Source organism: Triturus cristatus, chromosome 1_1, assembly GCF_964204655.1.
Source record: "Triturus cristatus chromosome 1_1, aTriCri1.1, whole genome shotgun sequence".
NCBI classification, from domain to species: domain Eukaryota; kingdom Metazoa; phylum Chordata; class Amphibia; order Caudata; family Salamandridae; genus Triturus; species Triturus cristatus.
Window position 1 is genome coordinate 84,360,441 of NC_140579.1, and position 21,344 is coordinate 84,381,784.

The window sequence follows — 21,344 nt, forward strand, 5'->3', positions numbered from 1 at the left end:
AAGGAAATGCAGATGTGTCGAACGAGTGAGTCGAGCGAGAGAAGTGAGAGGAGGTTTCACACATGAAGCTAGCAGAAGAGAGCCGCTTGCAGGAAGGATGGTCACCTTCAGCGTCAAACTTCATCCACGCAATGTCATCCCCAACACACTCCACTTTCCAGCCAGGCAGGGAGGGGCTCATCATGGCCAGGTTGGTTTTCCCGCAGGCACTGGGGAAAGCTGCTGCAATGTACTTCTTCCGTCCCTGGGGATTCGTGATTCCTAAAATCTGGAAGAAGTTGGTGAGAAAGACATTTATGAAAATATGAAGCCAGTCCAGCTCTCTATGCCCAGCTCAGCCAGTCATTCTTCCCATCGGTCTTACTCTGCAGTTTTACTCTGCTCACTAGCGCGTGATTAACCCATCATCGCTTAGCCTTGAGCATCCTATGGCCATCTCCCATGCCTCCCTTCTCTGGCCCTTTTCCCCCTCTCACATTTTTGCTGTACTTACCAACATGTGCTCAGCCAGCCATCCCTCATCTTTGGCAATGCGGGACGCAATGCGCAGTGCGAAGCATTTCTTGCCGAGCAGAGAGTTGCCGCCGTAACCGCTGCCAAAGGAGAAGATCTCCCTCCGATCTGGCACGTGGGCAATCAGGGTGCTCTCCGGATTACAAGGCCAGCCATTGGTAAGCGGTGCTTTGTGGGAGGCAAGGGGACCCATATGCATGAATGTCAAAAGTACAGTCTGACCAGGCTGAAAGAACGAAGCTTATGCCCACATGTCATGCCCTCAAACCCCCATACGAGCGCTTGTTCACACCAAAGAAACTCCTCCCCAGCGATGCTGGTCAGTGGTGGAACTCTTCAAACTTGTCCCCTTGAACCCCCACTCTGGAGACACTCCAATACCAGTCGCAAGCGAATGTCTCCACCCAGCTATGGGATACAACTTATTCCACCCTCCAGCCATTCCCAACCAACCATTCAATACAACACTCCCATCGGCCACTCCACACCCTGTAATACTAAACAAGACACTCAAATACAATCCAAGTGACACAATACTCCACAGCCCCCACAGTCGTGTAACACTTCACACAGCCAGTTTCTTGATAATCCACTGCTCTCCCCAAAACTACACAACAAGCCACACTGCTTCTTCTGTCCATAATCAGGAAAAAACCCAACTCAACATATCAAGGAACACGCTACGTTGGACGGATGGGAGATACGCTACCACTTCTTAGTGGACCTCTGGCTCTCCGGACTGGAGCTCCATCCCAGATGGCTACTTAGTTACCTCGCAATGGCAGGGGTCGTCCCACGGAGTGTAGGCACTTCACAAACTCCTCATCCCCAAGAGTGTCCAGCACACGGGACCCCATCCGTGTCATTATTTTCATACTGGCAACGACGTATGGCGAGTCTGTGACCTGGACTCCGATCTTAGAGAGGGGAGATCCAATAGGACCCATGCTGTACGGAATCACATACATGGTGCGACCTATGGGGCAGACATGATACAATGCAAGGAGCATTACCATACATGGGGATAAAGTTATAATCAGGTAGATTGGAGACAGCGTTTCACTGGTGTGAGAAAAAGAAAGATTAAAAAGTAGGGTGTTATTAAAAATGGAAAGAAAACATAAGGGAGTCAGAGGTAAAGTCGAGAGAAAATAATCTCCCTGTGATCAACGGTCACAGATGTTCTTATTACAACGAATTTGTTCTAATTTCATAATTCGCTTGGAAAAAGCAAATTATATCATATGTAGTATGCAGCATTAAATGATAGGTTACTAGAGGCATCACTTTTGATCCACAAGCACCACTGGCACATAGCTTTTCCTGTCCTCCCTCAATAACAAAGTGAGATGATGGGCAGTATGTGGAGTGGTAAAAGGCTTTTACCATTTTTCAGCTCAACGTGGATGGCACCAACTAATTCTATGCTTAAAGACTTTCCTGCAAAAATGGCAAAAGACCGTCAGTTTTCAAGCTCGGCGTAGATGGCACTATGCGAATCTTATGCTTACAAACTCTGCTGGAAAAAAAGGCATTTGAGGTGAGTAGTGTGAGAGTGTTCCATATGAAGGAGCTGCACTCCACCTAAAACCTGGAACTAATCAGGGTTCCTATTGTGTGTGTGCATAATCTATGGGGCACTCCAAGCCTGTAAAATGGCTGGGTATGGATAAGATCAGAAAACGCGCCTTTTTTATAAATAAATACACAAAGGGAGTGGGTTAGAGAAGCATTGAAACAAGGGAGATGTATGTCGGTCAGAGAACATGTGTCAGGTAAACATGAAGAAGGAGCTACACAACAACAAACACCTGTAGCTGTCCTTCTACTTCAGCTTTTTATGTTAGAAAATGGGTGGACCTCGTATGTTCTCCATTAGTGAGTGGTCAGAACTATACAATGGCGGCGCCCATAAAGCTTGCATCCTTTTCTTGATTTAAACGGTCTGAATTGAAGGAGTGAAATGGCAGATCAGACGCGTTACTCAGATACTACAGCAAGGGACTCTGGAATCCCACTGTCACCATGATACTCCTTGGTGACTTGTGGTGCCTGGAGTACATGTAGTTCGGGTACTTCAGTGGTGTGTCCATATGTTATAGAGGTTAGTGCCTGTAGTTAGGATTAGGTAAGGGTTTCCGGTTAAAGGCATGTTTTGCTTTCTTAATGAATCTGACATCAGTCAACAAATCTGGGCTTAAATGGGTTCCACTTTGGTTCTTTATGACAAGCTGGGTGCAGATCTGTTTATTGAGGGCCAAAACAGAAACTGATATTTCGAATTTTAACTCCCCTAGGTACAGGACACACGGATAAGCAGAATTACACCAAACTTGCCATGCAAATGGAACTTTACTCAAGGGAGTAAGTGCATTTGTTCAGTGTGGTGTAAACCCGGTCAGTAGTTTGAGAAATTAGAGTTTAAAAAGTGTTCCAGTCTAGACTTGAAGAGGTAAAATTTTAGAGATATCAATCATTAATTTACGAACCCTCCACGCATTCAGAAATCCATGGGCGGGGGGGGGGGGGGGAGAGAAGAGAGAGAAGAGAGAGAGATAGAGAGAGAGAAAGGAGAGAGAGAGAGAGAGAGAGAGAGGAAGAGAGAGAGAGAGGGAGAGAGAGATAGAGAGAAGGAGAGAGAGAGAAGGAGAGAGAGAGAGAGAGAGAGAGAGAGAAGGAGAGAGAGAAGGAGAGAGAGAGAGAGAGAGAGAGAGAGAGAGAGAGAGAGAGAGAGAGAGAGAGAGAGAGAGAGAGAGAGAGAGAGAGAGAGAGAGAGAGAGAGAGAGAGAGAGAGAGAGAGAGAGAGAGAGAGAGAGAGAGAGAGAGAGAGAGAGAGAGAGAGAGAGAGAGAGAGAGAGAGAGAGAGAGAAGGAGAGAGAGAGAGAGGAGAGAGAGAGAGAGAGAGAGAGAGAGAGAGAGAGAGAGAGAGAGAGAGAGAGAGAGAGAGAGAGAGAGAGAGAGAGAGAGAGAGAGAGAGAAGGAGAGAGAGAGAGAGAGAGAGAGAGAGAGAGAGAGAGAGAGAGAGAGAGAGAGAGAGAGAGAGAGAGAGAGAGAGGAAGTAAAAGAAGAAGAATAAAAATAATAATTATTATTATTGTGTTGTCGCTGCTATTACCCAACACGGAGCACCAAACAAAGAAAAAAAATACATACGGGAACAGGGTGAAGCTACCCTAAAGCACGTGAGGGCCCCCAAAGGAACCCCATCAAAAACGTGGATATATATATATATTTTTTTTTAAACATGGTGAGACTCAGAAATCATGTGCTGGATTTGTGAATTCTAGAGCCTCCCAGAGTCCAAAGGTTTGCAAAATCCTCAAATGAAAAAAAGAAAAATGAATGATGCAGCTGGAGGTGGCCACACACGAGGTTTGCAACTAGGCCCTGCGGTCAACAATGATGCACAGGCTGAAGGCCGCGGTTGGCAGCCTGCAGTAGGTTGGCGAAGGAGCGAGCAAACGGCCAGACCATGATCCCAACCCATGTCTGTGGCCAGTGCTACCCCCACCCCCCAGAGGTACTGTCGAAGGCCCCATGTGAAGCAGGAATTGGCTTCCCATAGTGGGTTTGGCCACATGCCAGGCCTTAGCCCTATGTGCCAGCCCTCACTGAGCAGGGCGTCTGCAGCAGGGATTGGCTGTAAATAGAAGATTGGGGGCAAGGAGCAGTTTCAGACCATTTAAAAAAACTGAAATTCACTGAAAAACCAAAGGTTAAAAAAGTAAAGCTATGGTTACCAGTGCATAAGTTTGTAAGTTAGTTCACCTAACCATAACTGGCCGTTTTCAGTAATTTTTGTTTAGGTTTTGGAGTCATAACTGCACTTTAAATGTGATGTTTTCAATGAATTTCAGAGGTGTTTTTTAAAACACATTTTAAGGTCTTATTACCAAGGCTAACTATAACTTGAATTTAACCTTTGGCTGTTTTCCACTCAATATATATATATATATTATCCTCTAAACAAATTGGTGCTAGAAGGAAGTTAAGGTTGACTAATATTTCAAAAAGTGGCTCTACCATAAAACAAATGTGGTCTGAAACTCACAGGTTGAGATGGTGCTTCCACCTGGCGATCCAACTGGCCCTGCGCTAAGTCAACAGCACGAGTGAAAAATGATTTTGCCCTCCCCCCCACCCCCCTTTGAAACTTCTGAATTTTTTGACTAATCTGCATGAAAGTCGTCACGCACTTAGATGTATTCTAAATTATTGTCATTGCCAACTTTGGTAGAGATTAGTCAAAAGGGGAAAGTTATTAAGGATTCAAACATCCATTTTCCAATGGCGTGAGATAGAAAGAAAGTCATTAAGACAAGGGGTAAGAGAAAGAGTGTTAGAATAAGGGATGGAGAGGGCATTCTAATGGGGAAAGGATCGAAAGAGCACTTTTAGAATGAGGGAAGGGAAACTTGCAACCAAAAATAGACAGCTGTCAGAAAGCAGGGGGAAAAAAGTAGGTTCCTCTCACATCCAACTTACCCTTCATGCACCCTGGGAACCGTGCACCAGCCGCCCGCTCAAAGTCCTCAGGAGACATCCAGTTGCCCAGCTGACCCTTGGCACCACCAACAGGAATGGGCACAGTGTCCCGCTGATTTTCGGTCACAATCACAGTCTTTGATTCCACTCGTGCCACATCCTTAGGATCCGTCCTGGTCAGCCAGCTACAAGAAGAGCAACAATGCCGGCATGATTAATATAAAAGATACTCCCCAAATAATGACTTTAACCCCAATAGAAATGAAGAACAGTGGACGTGGTGTGTCGGCTACCAGAAGAGCAGTTTACTTATGTGTTACAAGGGTAGGTGTCCAGATAGGCTCTGAATGGCCACCTTAAAGAGGACTACTCAATCCTGATTGGCTGGCCACAACCTGAGCAATAAGCTATGGCAGCCATTACAGGACTCTGGAACATGGTCCCTGCATCCTGAAAACAAATGAAAAAACATATAAGAGGCAGGCAGGGTGAGTTCAACCGGACACCAATAGGCATGTGGGGGAGGGACTCTCCAAAGAGGCCCCTTCCCTATGACTGGCTGGCCACAACCTGAGCAATAAGCTATGGCAGCCATTACAGGACTCTGGAACATGGTCCCTGCATCCTGAAAACAAATGAAAAAACATATACGAGGCAGGCAGGGTGAGTTCAACCGGACACCAATAGGCATGTGGGGGAGGGACTCTCCAGAGAGGCCCCTTCCCTATGACTGGCTGGCCACAACCTGAGCAATAAGCTATGGCAGCCATTACAGGACTCTGGAACATGGTCCCTGCATCCTGAAAACAAATGAAAAAACATAAGAGGCAGGCAGGGTGAGTTCAACCGGACACCAATAGGCATGTGGGGGAGGGACTCTCCAAAGAGGCCCCTTCCCTATGACTGGCTGGCCACAACCTGAGCAATAAGCTATGGCAGCCATTACAGGACTCTGGAACATGGTCCCTGCATCCTGAAAACAAATGAAAAAACATATACGAGGCAGGCAGGGTGAGTTCAACCGGACACCAATAGGCATGTGGGGGAGGGACTCTCCAGAGAGGCCCCTTCCCTATGACTGGCTGGCCACAACCTGAGCAATAAGCTATGGCAGCCATTACAGGACTCTGGAACATGGTCCCTGCATCCTGAAAACAAATGAAAAAACATAAGAGGCAGGCAGGGTGAGTTCAACCGGACACCAATAGGCATGTGGGGGAGGGACTCTCCAAAGAGGCCCCTTCCCTATGACTGGCTAGCCACAACATGGACAAGATGCTGTGGCAGTCATTATGGATGATGTGGACATGTTCCCTTTTGAAATGCATTGTAGTAAATGCCAGGTTTTGAGGGCCATAAAAAGGAGCACATATAAAGGGCGATAACAGCTTTTAGTTCGAATATAAATCTGTTGAGTGTACCATACTCATTTTAAGATTTGTGGTGTGTTCTACAGTGATTTTATCATGAGAAAAACGCTGACCTTCTGCTGAGATTTGATGAACCATGTTTGAAAAAAAAGTGTTTTCTCTTATGATTTTCTCAGAGATTATGGAAGGTGCTCCAGGAGGCAACACATTTTCTATATTCACACTATCTTCCTTAGCCATCGGAGTACAAAGTTTGATGTTCGGAGTAAAACATATACTTTCAGCAGCCGCCTGTCAGTTGTTTCCCCTGCGTTCTGCGAATCTTTCCAAGGGGTTCTATTGAACAACTAGAGCAGTAACATTTCTATGTATGACAAAACCATAGCACACTTTAAGCCATCTTCAAGGAATTCAAGCTGGAAAACCTAAAGAATTTCCTTTAAAAATTACCAAAATTATGGGGTGTTCTTTTTGTCATAGAAATGGTGGCTACAGTGCTAGAAAGCTAAAATGAGGAAAGGACAGATTTTCGAGGAGTTCTCAAAGGTTCCGTATCTATTTCAGTAAAATATTCGGACGCGCAGACTGGAGCATGCTATTTCAACACCAGTCTGTCAGCAAACTCTGTTGTGGTCAACTGCAGCTTTACCACAAAGTTTAAATGAGCAACAAGAGTGCTAACATTCTGTATTTAGGATAAAAGTGTGGCACACCTGAGCTCCATCTTGATGGAATCAAAACTGGAGAATACAGCAGTAAATTTAAAAAAAAAGTTTCTTTTTGTTATAGTAATTATGGTCTGTGCTCTAGACAGCTAAAATTAGATCACAATCTCTGTGTGGTCTTAAATATCTTCCTCGTCCATTTTAGTAAAACATTCTGACATGCAGAGTGAAACATGCACTTCCAACACCAGCAGCAGTGTGTCAGTTAACTCCAGTGGCGGCTGGTGAAGTTTGAGAGTGGAGAGGCTGGACTGCACACGGGAGGGGAAGGGATGAGGGGGAGGCAGCTTTGGGGTTCACTTTAGGGGGGTCAGCATTTTTTGGGAGGCCGGGCGCCATTTCCCATGCAAATCTTTTCAATTAATTGCATTTCTCACGGTTTCGTCTGCATAGCCAGCAAAGTATGTGGCTAACCGATCAATTATGGGGCACCATATTTCTTAAATTTGCATTGCGGAGTTCATTTTGTGCGATTTAAAACTGTAAGCCACACAGAAAAATAAAGGTTAAAATGCATTAAGTGATTAAGAAAACTTGAATGCAATATGGTATAATATTGGTACATGTAGAGAATTAATAGTTCTGTTTCCTTGCCAGCAGGAACACCGAAAACACTTGGCTGCTTCTCTTAAATCGCATTTATAGAAACTGTGTGGTGTGTGATGGAAATCATGTGCAACCTATGTCCTGCAACACATTCATTTATTGAGAGATGCTGTGGCGGGGCTGCAGACTGGCGCAGACCTCATAAACAGTGTGCCCCTACGTGGAGGAGCCTACATCATACATTGAATTTCTCTGGCATACTGATACAGCGATTGGCAATGACATCTTAGACCACTGCACTGGATTAATATTAGGCGAGTCGTACTTGCAGGGACGAATTGATCATTATTAGACTTAAAGTTAGAATCAAATTTAACAGAGTCCGAGCATCAAAAATAAAATGAGGGTCATCTGGGAGCTGCAGTGTCTGCTGGTATCCCTGGGCTCCGCATGATCTCGGTGTCTGGACGGAGTCTCCGCATGATCTCGGTGTCTGGACGGAGTCTATTTGTGGTGGAAGCCGGGCGAGGATAGACCGCGCACCCTCAGAGCAGAAGCCACATGAATTTTCTGTAGCACAGGAGATGATGCGGGTAGTTTTCCTCATAGCCAAAAACGGACACTCATGAGTCCAGCGGGCACGGTAGACAACAGAGCCGTCGTATTGTGTGTCATTAAGCATATGGCTCGCGTGAACACCTTTACCGCATACAACGCCCTGCCGCATTGCCCAACAACTGCTCTTGAATAGGAGCTGATTTGCAGCCAGTGTCATCTCGGTGCGAGGCAGAGGCCCCCCTGACCTCCTCCCTCCACTGCCTCGTCTTTTACGGAGAGGGCAGAGGGTTTGCACCTCGCAGTCCATGAGCTCATTTCATTACAGCTGAAAACAAATACTGGGAGAGTTCGTCTAGCAAGTAATTCGCTCAATAAAGACTCTAGAGTAACACATTCAGAGGAACATGGTTTGTACTATTGCTGTACTGAATTACAGTGAATCTAGCGCCCCAGTGCTTGGACCAATCCGTTCCCAGTTGTGTAGTATAAAGCGCTCCACATAGAATGAGTTCAGATCCTTTGCCCCTATTCCAACTTTGCTTTACATAATCCTTCATGACTTTTCCTCTTCACTCGTTTTCAGAGGTGCAGGGAGGTGAATTGATTTGGGGTGTTTTCTGACGGGTGCTGGCGTGCTCTGCTCAATGTGCAAACAGGGCTGTTTCTTGAAAGGCCATTGCCTCTGAAAGGGCGCAGTGTTTTTCCGTGACCTAGAGAGGTGGTGTGCTAGCTCAGTAGGTTAATGCTCTTACGGCAGGCCTGTGAGTCTCTTCAAATGCAGCATGGCTGACTCAACCTTTCATCCACCCAGTGTCAACAAAAAGAGTACGATTAATTATTGTAACCTTAACACCTTTTTTCCAACGATTTGAGGCCCTGTTTAGATAGACCTGGATGAGAGATTGGGTATTTTTATTGTTCGTAGCACAAAACGGAAAACTGGATTAATTCAAGTTGACATTAACCCAAAAAGAGCAACTTGCGTGCTGTTCAAATTAAGAAAATACTCGCGAAGCTTTTTTTTTTTTTTTTTTTTTAGCTTACCCCTCTTTGTGCCATGGCCCACGAGCAAAGTTGGGGGTGCACTAGGGAACCATCGGGGCCTTCAATTGTCGGGGAAGCTCAAGCTTCTAGGCGAGGCTGACACGAACCTGCAGTGCGCACCACCTTTTCTGCTCCTCAGCTCCTGGCTACCAGTGCAGGCCCAGTAACATAGAGACACTGAAGCTGGGGCTCAAAACATGGTGTCTGCATCAGTCCCGATTCTAGAGGGTGGGCACCCAAACATGAGCCTGGCCCACCAAACATGAGCCTTGGCCTTCACAGTGAATCTGCCACCCATGTACAACAATAACACATATTTAGATAAATGGTGATTTATGATCCTGCTGGAGAGCAATCATTTGTCTGTTGGTAGTTTTTAAATGCAGATAAACTGTATTTTATGTGGATAGCTCAGTGGGTTAGTGCCTTTGTCACAGAGATCCCTGTGTTACTCGCAGTTCAGAAGTTGCAATCCTAACATAGGAAAGTGACCTATGAACTGTCATCAAAGAGCTGCAGACAAACTTTGGCTTTTTTGTGTTGCGATATAGTTAGAACGTCCACCGTCTTTCATTATTCTAATGCTGCTAAAAAGAGTTTGGGCAGTTATACATTTTTATCAGTTCAGTTTTTAACGTCTTTATTTCGAATATTCTTCATAAAAGACAAAATATTTACATACATATAAATAAAAACAATATTACATAATCAATGACATTATATGAAAATTAAGCGTAAAGAACAATAGAACAAAAAGAATTAAGAATTGATTAAAACCTCAATTAAATTAAATATGTGCATAAAGACGACAAGAGAAGATTATTATTGAACAAATGCATATAAAAAGACACAACATCAATACTGGTCGGAGACACAATCTAGTAAAGTAACGTACTATATGGGTTTTTCATGACGGTATGTTACAAACTGTCTTAGACCTTAATAACCAAGCCCATCCAAGGAATTTGGCCAATCCAATGGAAAGACATTCAGAGGTGTTAGTTCTTAGAATGAGCAAGGCTTCACTGCTCGACCGGGTCTTTAATCTATAGCATATAGGCTTTAGCCACTTGTGGCGTGGTTCACGGTAAGCATTACAAACAAACAAGAAATGACCTATTGTTTCTTTATGGTCAGTACAACATGGACAAAGTGAAGTCGCCGGCTTCTGCCAACCACTGGTGAAGGCCCGTAATGGCAATGTACCTAGACGGAACTGAAAGTAAAGTTTCCTATCTAAGGTTTTGACAATTACATCCCAAAAGCACTCGGTATGAGGGACTATTTTATGTAGCAGAAACAGACCGGTCAGGTTCGGTTTCTCTGAAAGAGCAACGTGTTCATCTTTAACCATAGACCAGAAGAGAGATTTAAAATCTTTCTTAGAGGGAAAGATGTGAGAGCCCGGCTCAAACCACAACTGGGGGAGGCCCATTCCGATAAGAGTGTTTCTAATTGACTTAAACCATGGAATTTCACCTGCCCCCTGTTGTGATCTAACATCCTGAAGCTCTTGGGCAAACATGGCAAGTTCCGGTGTGGACCATATTTGTCTCCATAACGCCACCATCCTGTACTGGGCTTGATGTTTAATTGAATGGAACCCCATATCCATCAATAGTGGTAGAGCGGGTGTTGATGGAGGAAGACTGACTAGGTTTCGGAAAAATTTGTTCTGTATCCTATCAAGGACAGCCAGGTCCACACAACCCCATATATCAGCCCCGTATAATATGGCAGAGCTGATTTTTGCACTATATATTTTAAGAGCGGGCAATACCCTTTTGGTCAGAGAACTCCGCTGCTCCTTCACCAGACAACCGGACAGACGCGTAAATTTCAAGCTAAGCGCCGCTATTTGCTCTTTCCAGCGTAATCTATAGTCCATTGTCACACCAAGATAGGTCATAACTTCAACCTGTTCCAGACTAGACCCGTTCATCGTAACATTGCCCCTCTGTGGTTTTTTCTTTGTGAAGACCATAAATTTGGTTTTGTTGATGTTAATTTCTAAATCGTTCTCATTGCAGAAATCCACAAATTTGTCTATAGCTACCTGCAGACCCTTCTGTGTTTTAGCCAATATGAGCGTGTCATCAGCAAAAATTAAAAGGGGGAATTTAGTCCCACCCAGTGATGGGGCATCGGTAGGGGTTTCTGAGAGAAACTTAACCACTTGATTAATAAAAAGTATGAAAAGGGTAGGGACCAGGACGCAGCCCTGTCTCACTCCACGAGTCACAGGGAAGGGTTCTGTGACCTGGCCCTGGCGGCCCCACCTAACTCTAGCAAAATTTCCCTCGTGCATCCTGATGGTAAATTCTAGGAGCGCAGAAGGAACTCCCATCTTTCTTAATGCAGCCCACATCTTTCCTCTGGGGACCAAATCAAACGCTGATTTGAGGTCCACAAATGCAGCGTATATCGTGCCACCTCTCAAAAACACAGTTTTCCAGTAGATCATAACAAATCTTAAGATCTGATCTACAGTACTAATGTGAGCCCTAAAGCCAGCTTGTAATGGAGAGAGAATGTCAGCTTCGGTCATCCAGGTGTCGATTTTTCCTAAAAGCATTCTAGCCACTACCTTTTGTAGGGCATCAATAAGACTGATGGGTCGGTAGTTTCCTGCATCAGTTTTGTCCCCTTTTTTATACACGGGCAGGATCTCTGCCCCTTTCCATGAATTTGGGATCCTGGTCCCTCTAGCTATCGCATTTGCTAGGGTAGTTATGTACGGAACCCAATGCACCTGGTCATACTTAAAAAGGTCCGCTGGGACACAGTCCATACCGGGGGCCTTACCGTTCTGGACTTGTTTAAGAGCAACTACAGTTTCTGTTTCTGTGAAGACAATGTGGTCAAGTATGGGCACCGCAGTCTGTACACTGGCATCTTCCCAAGAGTGGGAGATCCGTACCGTGTTACTAAACTGCGTCGCGTAGTGCTTGACCCATTGTTCTGCAGGCACATGGTTAACAGGGACTTTCGAGTCCCCAGTCCCACCCCACCTCACAACCTCCCAGAATTTTTGTTGGTTAGATGAGGTGCTAGCTTGGTATAAATCTAACCAGCGCTGTTCGTCCCAGTTGGTTTTTGCCTCTTTAAGTACTTTCTTGTAATTAACCCTAGCTAGCCTAATATCATTGGCTGACTTGGATTTAATAGCAGCTATTAGGGTGCTATGGGCAAGACGACAAGATTTATCATACCATTTGGTCCTAGTTGGTACTGGACCATTATTCCTTCCTTTTGTGGGTTCATTAAAAAAAGTTTTAATCTTATTAAACAGAGACTCATGGATCGACCCTATTTCTTCCAGGGAAGTGCCTTCATTAACTATGGGTACCATCGAATTGGTGGCTGCTGAGACCTCCACCGCAACCCTTTCTAATACGGTAGGGTTGTCTATAAGCCTAGTCCAGCGTACCCTTCTACAGTCATTCGTGAGAACAGCCTCGGCTGTAACGGTAGTGGATGCAGAATCCAATCTGAGACCCTCATTCAGTAGTAATTTAATTGCCAGGGGATTATGGTCACTTTCAGGTCTTTGGACTACTTCCATATCCTCTAGGATTTTCCAAAACTCTATCTTTATTAAGAAGTAGTCAATACGGCTCGAATGCTGGGAATTGTCAAAAGTGACCTTTCCCATCGAATCTGATTTAGTTCTACCGTTAGCTGCGCGCAGATCCCATTCAAGGCAGAGACCTAACCACTGCATTGCGGGTTCGGTAACTTTTTTAATTGGAGGGATGGATAATGGTGGAATATTCCAAATTTGATCGATTTCCCCATATCCTTCTTTGTCAAGACTAGGAAAAGGTTCAAAAGAACAATTAAAATCACCTGCCACCATTATACATTTGTCGCTAGTAATATTGTTTAATAGGGAATCTAAATCGCTATCGCTAGCTGCTCTCGCAGGCTTTCCACCAGGTTGCCCTCTTGCATATATGTTAATCAGAAAAAAGTCCTCGATATTTTTACCAGACAATTTCAAGGCAAGAATATCACTACTTAAGGTAGGAATGTCTATAATTTTAAAGGCTAGGGATTGTCTGATCCAAATAACCAGACCACCTGAAGGACGACCTTTAGGTCCTTTACAGGCTGGTTTATAGTAGTTAAGATAGCCAACCCGAAAGATGGCATCAGTTGACCAGCTTTCCTGTAAAATGATAACATCAAAAGAGTCCACATAAGAGCCCCAGTCATCCTCAGACATTTTCCCTTTTAATCCCGCTATATTCCAAGACAAAACTGTGAGGATATTACTTGTTTCTTTCGGCAAGTTGTTAAATGGATTCACAGTCTCCTCAGGGACCAGGGGTCTATATGTGGGATTTGGAAGTTTTACCCTTTCTACCTCCCCTTGGGAATTACCACTCAGCCCTGTTACAATCTCAGCCCTGGGAGATGGAGTAGGGTTAGGGGAACTCAGTACAACTTCACTCGGCCCGGGAATCGGTAGTAGATTGTCAAGTCAATCCACACCTTCCAAGCCGGATAGCGGAGCAAACCGGTTTGTGAGGTGCGGGTGAAACAAAGGGTAGACTGGGGTATCAAAGTGAAATCTCCCTCTTGGCCTGTCTCTTCTAGAATGTTGAAATGGGGTGTGGGGTCTACTTGTATATAAAGCAGGATAGAAATAATTCAACAATAATGTTTGCACATCCCCAACTCTTCCGAATCTAGGTTCCCTGCTGATAAATTCAGCCACCCATGGCTCTCTGAAACTTATCACCACACAGTCCCCCTCAAGATCTTTCTTACCATAACCTATCCAATCCACCCTTCTTACATTAAGAATTTCAGGATTCATGTTGGGTGGGAGCGGGCGATTTTTATTAAGCCAGAATGTTACTTTATTGTAGAGGTCCTTGTGTGTTTCTCTTTTACCATCTACTAAAGGAGCCACGCCAGTTAAGATGATGGTGTAAGGCTGTGACTCTGGGGGGAGATTAACACATTGTTTCCTCGGGATAGGTTTGATATAGGGCCGGATGTTTTGGTCGTGACTACTAAGAGTTTTCTTGGCCTGGGGTTGCTTTGCGGCCTTCTGTCTAGGTGCGCCCTCAGAGCTAACTGTTTTCTTGGGGGCCGATACAGTTGTTGGCTGCGGGGCTTTTAACGTAGTGGGTCCCGCTTTTGAACTTGAGGCCCCTGCTTTGTTATTCACCAGAGTAGACTTCGATGATGACAGGGCAGTGGGGGACAAGCCTTTGGGGGCTAAACTGGCAAGAGTTCTGTTTGTAGATGCTATATTATCTCTAACCAACCTATCCAAGGAATCCATTTTTGTATTCAATAGTCTTGTCCTTTCGAATAGTGGTAAGAGCAGGGATTTCATTAGTAACTCTATCTTAGCCAGAAGTATGCCTTCTGCAATACTAACTGTGGTATTATGGTCTTCAAGTTGAACCACCACATTAGTATTAGGCAACTGTATAGATGAATCAATAGTACTTCCCGCCCCCTCAATATGTTCATCTAAGTCGGGAGAGTCTAACCTTTTACATTTCCCAGGGTTCTGTGAGGGTAGAAGTTGTGAAAGGGGAGGGGAAGTCACTTGCTCCTTACTGATATTAAGATTAGGTGAGTCCGAGAGACCTGATTTCTCTCCAGGCTGGTCTAAAAAAATAGTAGTCCCTCCATTTAGCATATTATCATGTGCAGTGGTATATGAGCTATCTTGACCCGTCCCCGCTAACTCCACAGTTTGGGTCTCAGGAACAGTTACAAGCACTAAATCTGTATTAACATCACTGCTATCAGTGTCTAAAAGGGAAAGCGGAATGGGGGAGACTGCCTCATTAATTTTCCCAAGAGAGGATCGCTTGCCTGTAATTATATCTAGTGAAAGACGTTTTTCAACTAGAGCGATTTCTTTCTCCAGTATGGCAGTAGAGCGTTTAAAAAACTGGTCAATTGTACCCGTAAAAGTGCCATTAGAGGTGGAGACCTGGACTTGCCTCTCTTTGCCAGATCTTAGGGTCATCTTTAGATATACAAGTAACCAAATTAACACCAACCTCAGACCTCAAATTATGTACAATAATGGGCAAAGTTAGGTCAAAGCGGTTATACTAACAATGAGGACACAAGCCTGGTTATGGTCAGATGCAATGTTTACAAAATAAACATTTAAAACGTCTGTTAGGTGATACCATGAGATGTTATAAATATTGAGTGGTAAATGTTAGGAAGGTGGCCCGGCCCGGCCTCACTCGGCCTCTGACGGCCACAGACGGCCCGCCCTCTGCCCGGGCTCAGCCCGGCGCCGCCCGCGCGCGTCCCGCGACGCGGAGGGAGCCGCGGCTTTTGAAGCGCCTCCGGGCGCGCTAACACCAGGAAGTGGGCGGGGCAGCGGTGATTCACGGGAGCTGTAGTCTCCCCCAACGGCGGCCTACGATGTCGTGGAGGCGGCGGGGGAGACACACAGCGTGGGCACCCCGTCCAGGCAGCAGCAGTTCGGCGTTTTCCAGGCGCAGGTAAGGCACAGCGCAATGTGGCAATGAAAGACGGCACCCCCCGCTCCACCGAGGGAGCCGCGGCTTTTGAAGCGCCTCCGGGCGCGCTAACACCAGGAAGTGGGCGGGGCAGCGGTGATTCACGGGAGCTGTAGTCTCCCCCAACGGCGGCCTACGATGTCGTGGAGGCGGCGGGGGAGACACACAGCGTGGGCACCCCGTCCAGGCAGCAGCAGTTCGGCGTTTTCCAGGCGCAGGTAAGGCACAGCGCAATGTGGCAATGAAAGACGGCACCCCCCGCTCCACCGAGGGAGCCGCGGCTTTTGAAGCGCCTCCGGGCGCGCTAACACCAGGAAGTGGGCGGGGCAGCGGTGATTCACGGGAGCTGTAGTCTCCCCCAACGGCGGCCTACGATGTCGTGGAGGCGGCGGGGGAGACACACAGCGTGGGCACCCCGTCCAGGCAGCAGCAGTTCGGCGTTTTCCAGGCGCAGGTAAGGCACAGCGCAATGTGGCAATGAAAGACGGCACCCCCCGCTCCACCGAGGGAGCCGCGGCTTTTGAAGCGCCTCCGGGCGCGCTAACACCAGGAAGTGGGCGGGGCAGCGGTGATTCACGGGAGCTGTAGTCTCCCCCAACGGCGGCCTACGATGTCGTGGAGGCGGCGGGGGAGACACACAGCGTGGGCACCCCGTCCAGGCAGCAGCAGTTCGGCGTTTTCCAGGCGCAGGTAAGGCACAGCGCAATGTGGCAATGAAAGACGGCACCCCCCGCTCCACCGAGGGAGCCGCGGCTTTTGAAGCGCCTCCGGGCGCGCTAACACCAGGAAGTGGGCGGGGCAGCGGTGATTCACGGGAGCTGTAGTCTCCCCCAACGGCGGCCTACGATGTCGTGGAGGCGGCGGGGGAGACACACAGCGTGGGCACCCCGTCCAGGCAGCAGCAGTTCGGCGTTTTCCAGGCGCAGGTAAGGCACAGCGCAATGTGGCAATGAAAGACGGCATTTTTATCAGTAAGGTCAACCCCCAACCACTGGAGGACTCTTTAAATCCTGAGTTTGTTCTTCTCCAGACCAAATCCTCGTAAAATGTATTGCCCACCAGCATGGATGACGCGATTCCTACACTTGTAATCCTCATTGCCTTATGTGACATTCCCAGTAGAATTACTTATTTTCTCTGTAGAACGTGTGCGTGATGTAAAGTACTGTGACACCCTACACTGATATGAGTAGCACTACACAACAAATGAAATGCATATGAGAAAGGGGCAACGGAGAGATGAGGGGCACTGGTGGAGGGTGGTAGTGAGGGAATCCGAGGAGGAGTTCATGGGGTGGGGGAGGAGCTATGGAGAGATGAGGGGCACTGGTGGAGGATGGCAGTGAGGGACTCCGAGGAGGAGGTCATGGGGAGGGTGGGGGAGGGGCTATGGAGAGATGAGAGGCACCGGTAGAGGGTGGTAGTGAGGGAGTCTGAGGAGGAGGTCATGAGGGGGAGGGGCTACAGAGAGATGAGGGGCACTGTTGGAGGGTCGCAGTGAGGGAATCCGAGGAGGAGGTCAAGAGGGGGGGGGGGGGCCATGGAGGGATGAGGGGCACTGTTGGAAGGTGGTAGTAAAGGTATCTACCGAGAAAGAGGTTATTGCTGCGGCGCCAATTTTTTTTTCCGCATCAGCACTAAAGCCGGCCCGGACATGGCCTTTCTGTTTTTGGTTAATTAATTAACAGTAGGGTCATTAGGGCTATTGTGGAACATATTTTAAAGTACATGTTAATTACATTTACTGCTATATTCAAAGTTTCAAGTTTGAAGGTGATTTTACTAGTGTTTTTTCCCAGGAAGAATGAAATTGGAACCGGATGGTGGCTGATATGGGGCTGGGGCCCAAGGACAGCTGTGAGATAAGGTGCACTGGAGAGGAGTAGTGGATAATCAAGCCTGTAAGGGAGTGCGTTGCAGAGTCCGGGGTCAGGTGGAGGTAGTAATGAAGAGGGATTCTCCCTGAAGGCTTGCACAGAGGGAGCCTGCAAGGGAGTGCGCTGCAGAGTCTGGGGTCAGGTGGAGGTAGTAATGAAGAGGGATTCTCCCTGAAGGCTTGCACAGAGGGAGCCTGCAAGGGAGTGCGCTGCAGAGTCCGGGGTCAGGTGGAGGTAGTAATGAAGAGGGTTTCTCCCTGAAGGATCGCACAGAGGGGGCCCTAGAAGTGTCACTTGCCTGATACTTCCACCTCAGAAACCTCCTCTTCCCATCAAAGGGACATTAAATGGGGAAAAAAACTGTTTTTGAGAGTGATAACATTGAGAAAGATTTGGAAAAGAGTACGTTTTACCAGGCCTTGTAAGACTAAGAAGAGATAAAGGAGGGCTTGTAAGCAGGCCTGGCTAGACATATAAGAGACAAATCAGGCCCGCAGTGGCAAACCCGAATACACCCTTGTCCCACCCAAATAAAAATTCCTGGAGCCGGGCCTGGTCTGCATAATCCTGCTGTTCACAGCCGCACGGGAAGCATACAACTCGAGTCTGCGCGGTGAGTGATGACAAACTGCGCAGACTCGATTTTTGAGCAACCCGCCTCCCTGCAGCCTCTACCCCACCCTATACCCAACTCATCACAGGGTGAGACCCACCCCCAATGACGAGTTGGAAAAGGGTGGGGTGACCATCCTCTCCACTCCTTGACGGACGTGTAGCCCCAATGTTACAGGGCTTTAGTCTAAAACGTCGGGGCTATTTTTACCCCCATGTTATCAGGGGGTGGAGACTGGTCCTTTAGGCACTTTCTTTGCCGAGCTGATGACCTCACAAGCCTCAGGGCTGTGAGCTCCTCAGCCCGGCAAAAACTATAGACTCCGGGCCCACCCACAGACAGCAGATTAAGGGAATGCATCGGTGTAACATGACAGTGACAACACAGTGCCAGAATCTAATCGCAGCAACAAAAGTCTCCTCCGAATCGGACTCAAGAAATTTGCGTTTGTACAATTTTTTCGTTAAACCCCCCCCCAAAAAACGGATGTAAAGTTACTCATTGTAAATTTATTTTCATTTCTTTTTTGTACATTCCTTGCTTGCTGTGTTTGATATTGTGTTCCTCTTGCCTGCTGTGTTTGATTCTGTGTCCTGCTATTTTTGTACATTCTATTTTGTAACATTTCTCTCATGTTACGTAACTGGTTCTATTGTACAGCGCTCTGACACCTTCGGGTAAAGTCCGCGCTTTATAAAAATGCATAAATAAATAAAGTGTGTATTTTAACTTTGACAATGGCCGACCCTGGGGGATTAAAGTAAAGGGGCGAAGCCCCGACGCCCTGGTTTAGAAACCGCCACTGGTTAACTCCCAAGTAATCAACTGCAGCATCACTACAGTGGTCTAATGAACAACTAGAGTGCTAGCAATTTGCATTCAAGGCAAAAGAGAGGTACGCCTGAACACCATTCTGTTGAACTATGAGCTGCTGGATTTACAGCCTTTCACAAAGAGCAGTCTGAAGTAAATCAGCATTGAACTGTTAATGCAGGCATGGAGCCTGAGAGTTAAAAATGCGAGAAGAGGTCTGCGTCATAGTAATTCAATCCACGATGTATTTTTAAAGGGCTAAATGTCGGTAAAAAGAGATATCTGCATAAATAGAGCATCCAATATCCGTGTGTCTACTCAGCCTCCTGATCTTCTCAGTTGCTTAACAGGTCCCTAATGTATATTAACTTTATGTGACTATGGTCTTATCCCTGCTGTCACCAGTGATGTCATTTGACAAATCATCAGCGACGTAATATGTGAGGTCATAAGAAGGGCGCAATTTAGAGTTAGCTCAGTAAACGGTAACTGGTGAATTTCCAGGATATTAAGTGGGCCTTCTCACGGTGCCCGCGAGAATAAAAAGGAGCCTTTTCATGGTATCTGGGAGAAAGGGAACTTTTCACAGTGCCCAGGCATGAAGAGTACGCATTCCCACAGTATCCTGAAGGACGCGGACCTTCTCATAGGGCCCATGGAGAGATGAGTGATCTTCATAGTGCCTAAAAGAGAATAAGATCATCTCAAAAGTGCCATGGAGCCCTGGAGTGGCACATACAATGCTAAGGAAGATGAGGGATGCCTTTTAAAGTGCCTGGAAGTCTTTCTCACAGTAACTGGGAGAAGTCTTTCTCACAGTGCTCAGCAGTAGGATATATTCACACAGGGGAGAGAAAGGGGCCTCATCACAGTGACCCGGGCAGGAGGCCTTTTCACTGTGCCCAGAACAGCAGGGGAATTGGTGCACAGGAGTAGATGCCATGTTTTTTCAAGCCGGATTACCTTTTTACTAGTGCACATTACAAAATGGATGTTTTGTGTATAGTGGACAACCTGAGATATAGCGTTCTTTGTGGGCATTGTATACCACAGCTAGCAGATTTGTGCGTTTTTGTACGTTTGAGCCAGAACCAAAAGTCAATTTTTACACAGGGGCTTTGGTCAATCCTCTTCATCCACTGGTCTGTTCAATTAGTATTTGCATTTTGGTTCTATCCACCACAACATGGAGCGTAGGGTGGTTATCAGCTCACTCCTGTTATTGGCTTTCTTCACTGCATGTCATTTTTACTTATGATCATCCACCCAAAAAGCATTCCACTTCAGCGCAAGGGATGGTGACATATGGTTTATATTTCTACTTTTATTTCATTCTTTTTTCATTCATTTCTGTGATAGGTAATTTTAATGTATTTGTTTTTCACCAACATATGAACATCACCTTTAGACGACAGCAATTTCTAGGTCGGCCTACCAGAACATACAGCTGTCTGGCTGCTAAAGACAGATTGTATGCTTCCCAAGAACAGAGAGGCTTGAGACCGACCCACTGTTTAACATTGGTTGGCTTTACTGTCACTCTTATTTGTCTACTTCGTATTCGATGGCTTGCCTAGTCCATTTTGTGTCTGTCCAACCCCTGGAGCATTGCCAATTTACTTGCGTCTTTCCACTCTTCACTTTTAGGGAACAGTTTTTTCTTTGGCCTAGAGCTCTTCATGAGAGTGCAGGCATTCTCCAGTTGTTCTCCTGACCCTTGGCATATCTGGAACTGTTAAGGTTGAAAAACAGAGACGTCCCTGTCTATTGCACTGTGCAGCCCTTCTGAAGGACGCCTTGTATCGAGCGGCTCCCATCGTTCTTGCTTAGTCAGTGACCTTCGTTTGCTCCAGCAAGTCATCTACTGCTCCACCAAACAGGTAGTCTCCTGTATGTGGTCTATTGACCAATTAGGCCTATACCTTTGGTTTGAAGGTTGGAATCATGAGTACTGTGTGTTTTGTCACTACTGTTCCAATACACAATTATCTATTGGCAATGTCTGCTATGTCTAAGGATGATTTCGCGAATGTATTTGATCGGGTCTTTCCCTCTTGAGTGGCACATTTTAACCTATTTTTATAGTTTTCTGGTGGATACAGCATGAGGTCTCACTCTCCATGGTTGATGAAAGCATCTGCTGAGCTGGTTAGTGGAGCTCACTGTTCTCTGTTTAGTTGTGCTGCCCTGTCTGTGTTCTCCTAACTACATACAGCCTTCTGCTGTGTTTGTCTGGTGGTGGCTCTCTTATGGGCTGTTGTCTCCATTAAGAAATCCACAGATATATT

The 21,344-nt window shown here is 46.4% G+C and overlaps 1 protein-coding gene across 1 annotated transcript in view; it reads right to left on the minus strand.

Annotated features, from left to right (window-relative positions):
* The window catches only part of LOC146869529 (phosphoenolpyruvate carboxykinase [GTP], mitochondrial-like), a 102,378-nt gene that overhangs the window by 15,969 nt on the left and 65,065 nt on the right, over positions 1 to 21,344 (minus strand). Inside the window, exons 3-6 of the mRNA XM_085603826.1 lie at positions 4,999 to 5,183; positions 1,286 to 1,489; positions 494 to 681; positions 106 to 268 (exon numbers count right to left, since the gene is read on the minus strand). Coding sequence (XP_085459952.1) covers positions 106 to 268; positions 494 to 681; positions 1,286 to 1,489; positions 4,999 to 5,183 — 740 coding nt within the window. The remainder of the gene's footprint in view (positions 1 to 105; positions 269 to 493; positions 682 to 1,285; positions 1,490 to 4,998; positions 5,184 to 21,344) is intronic.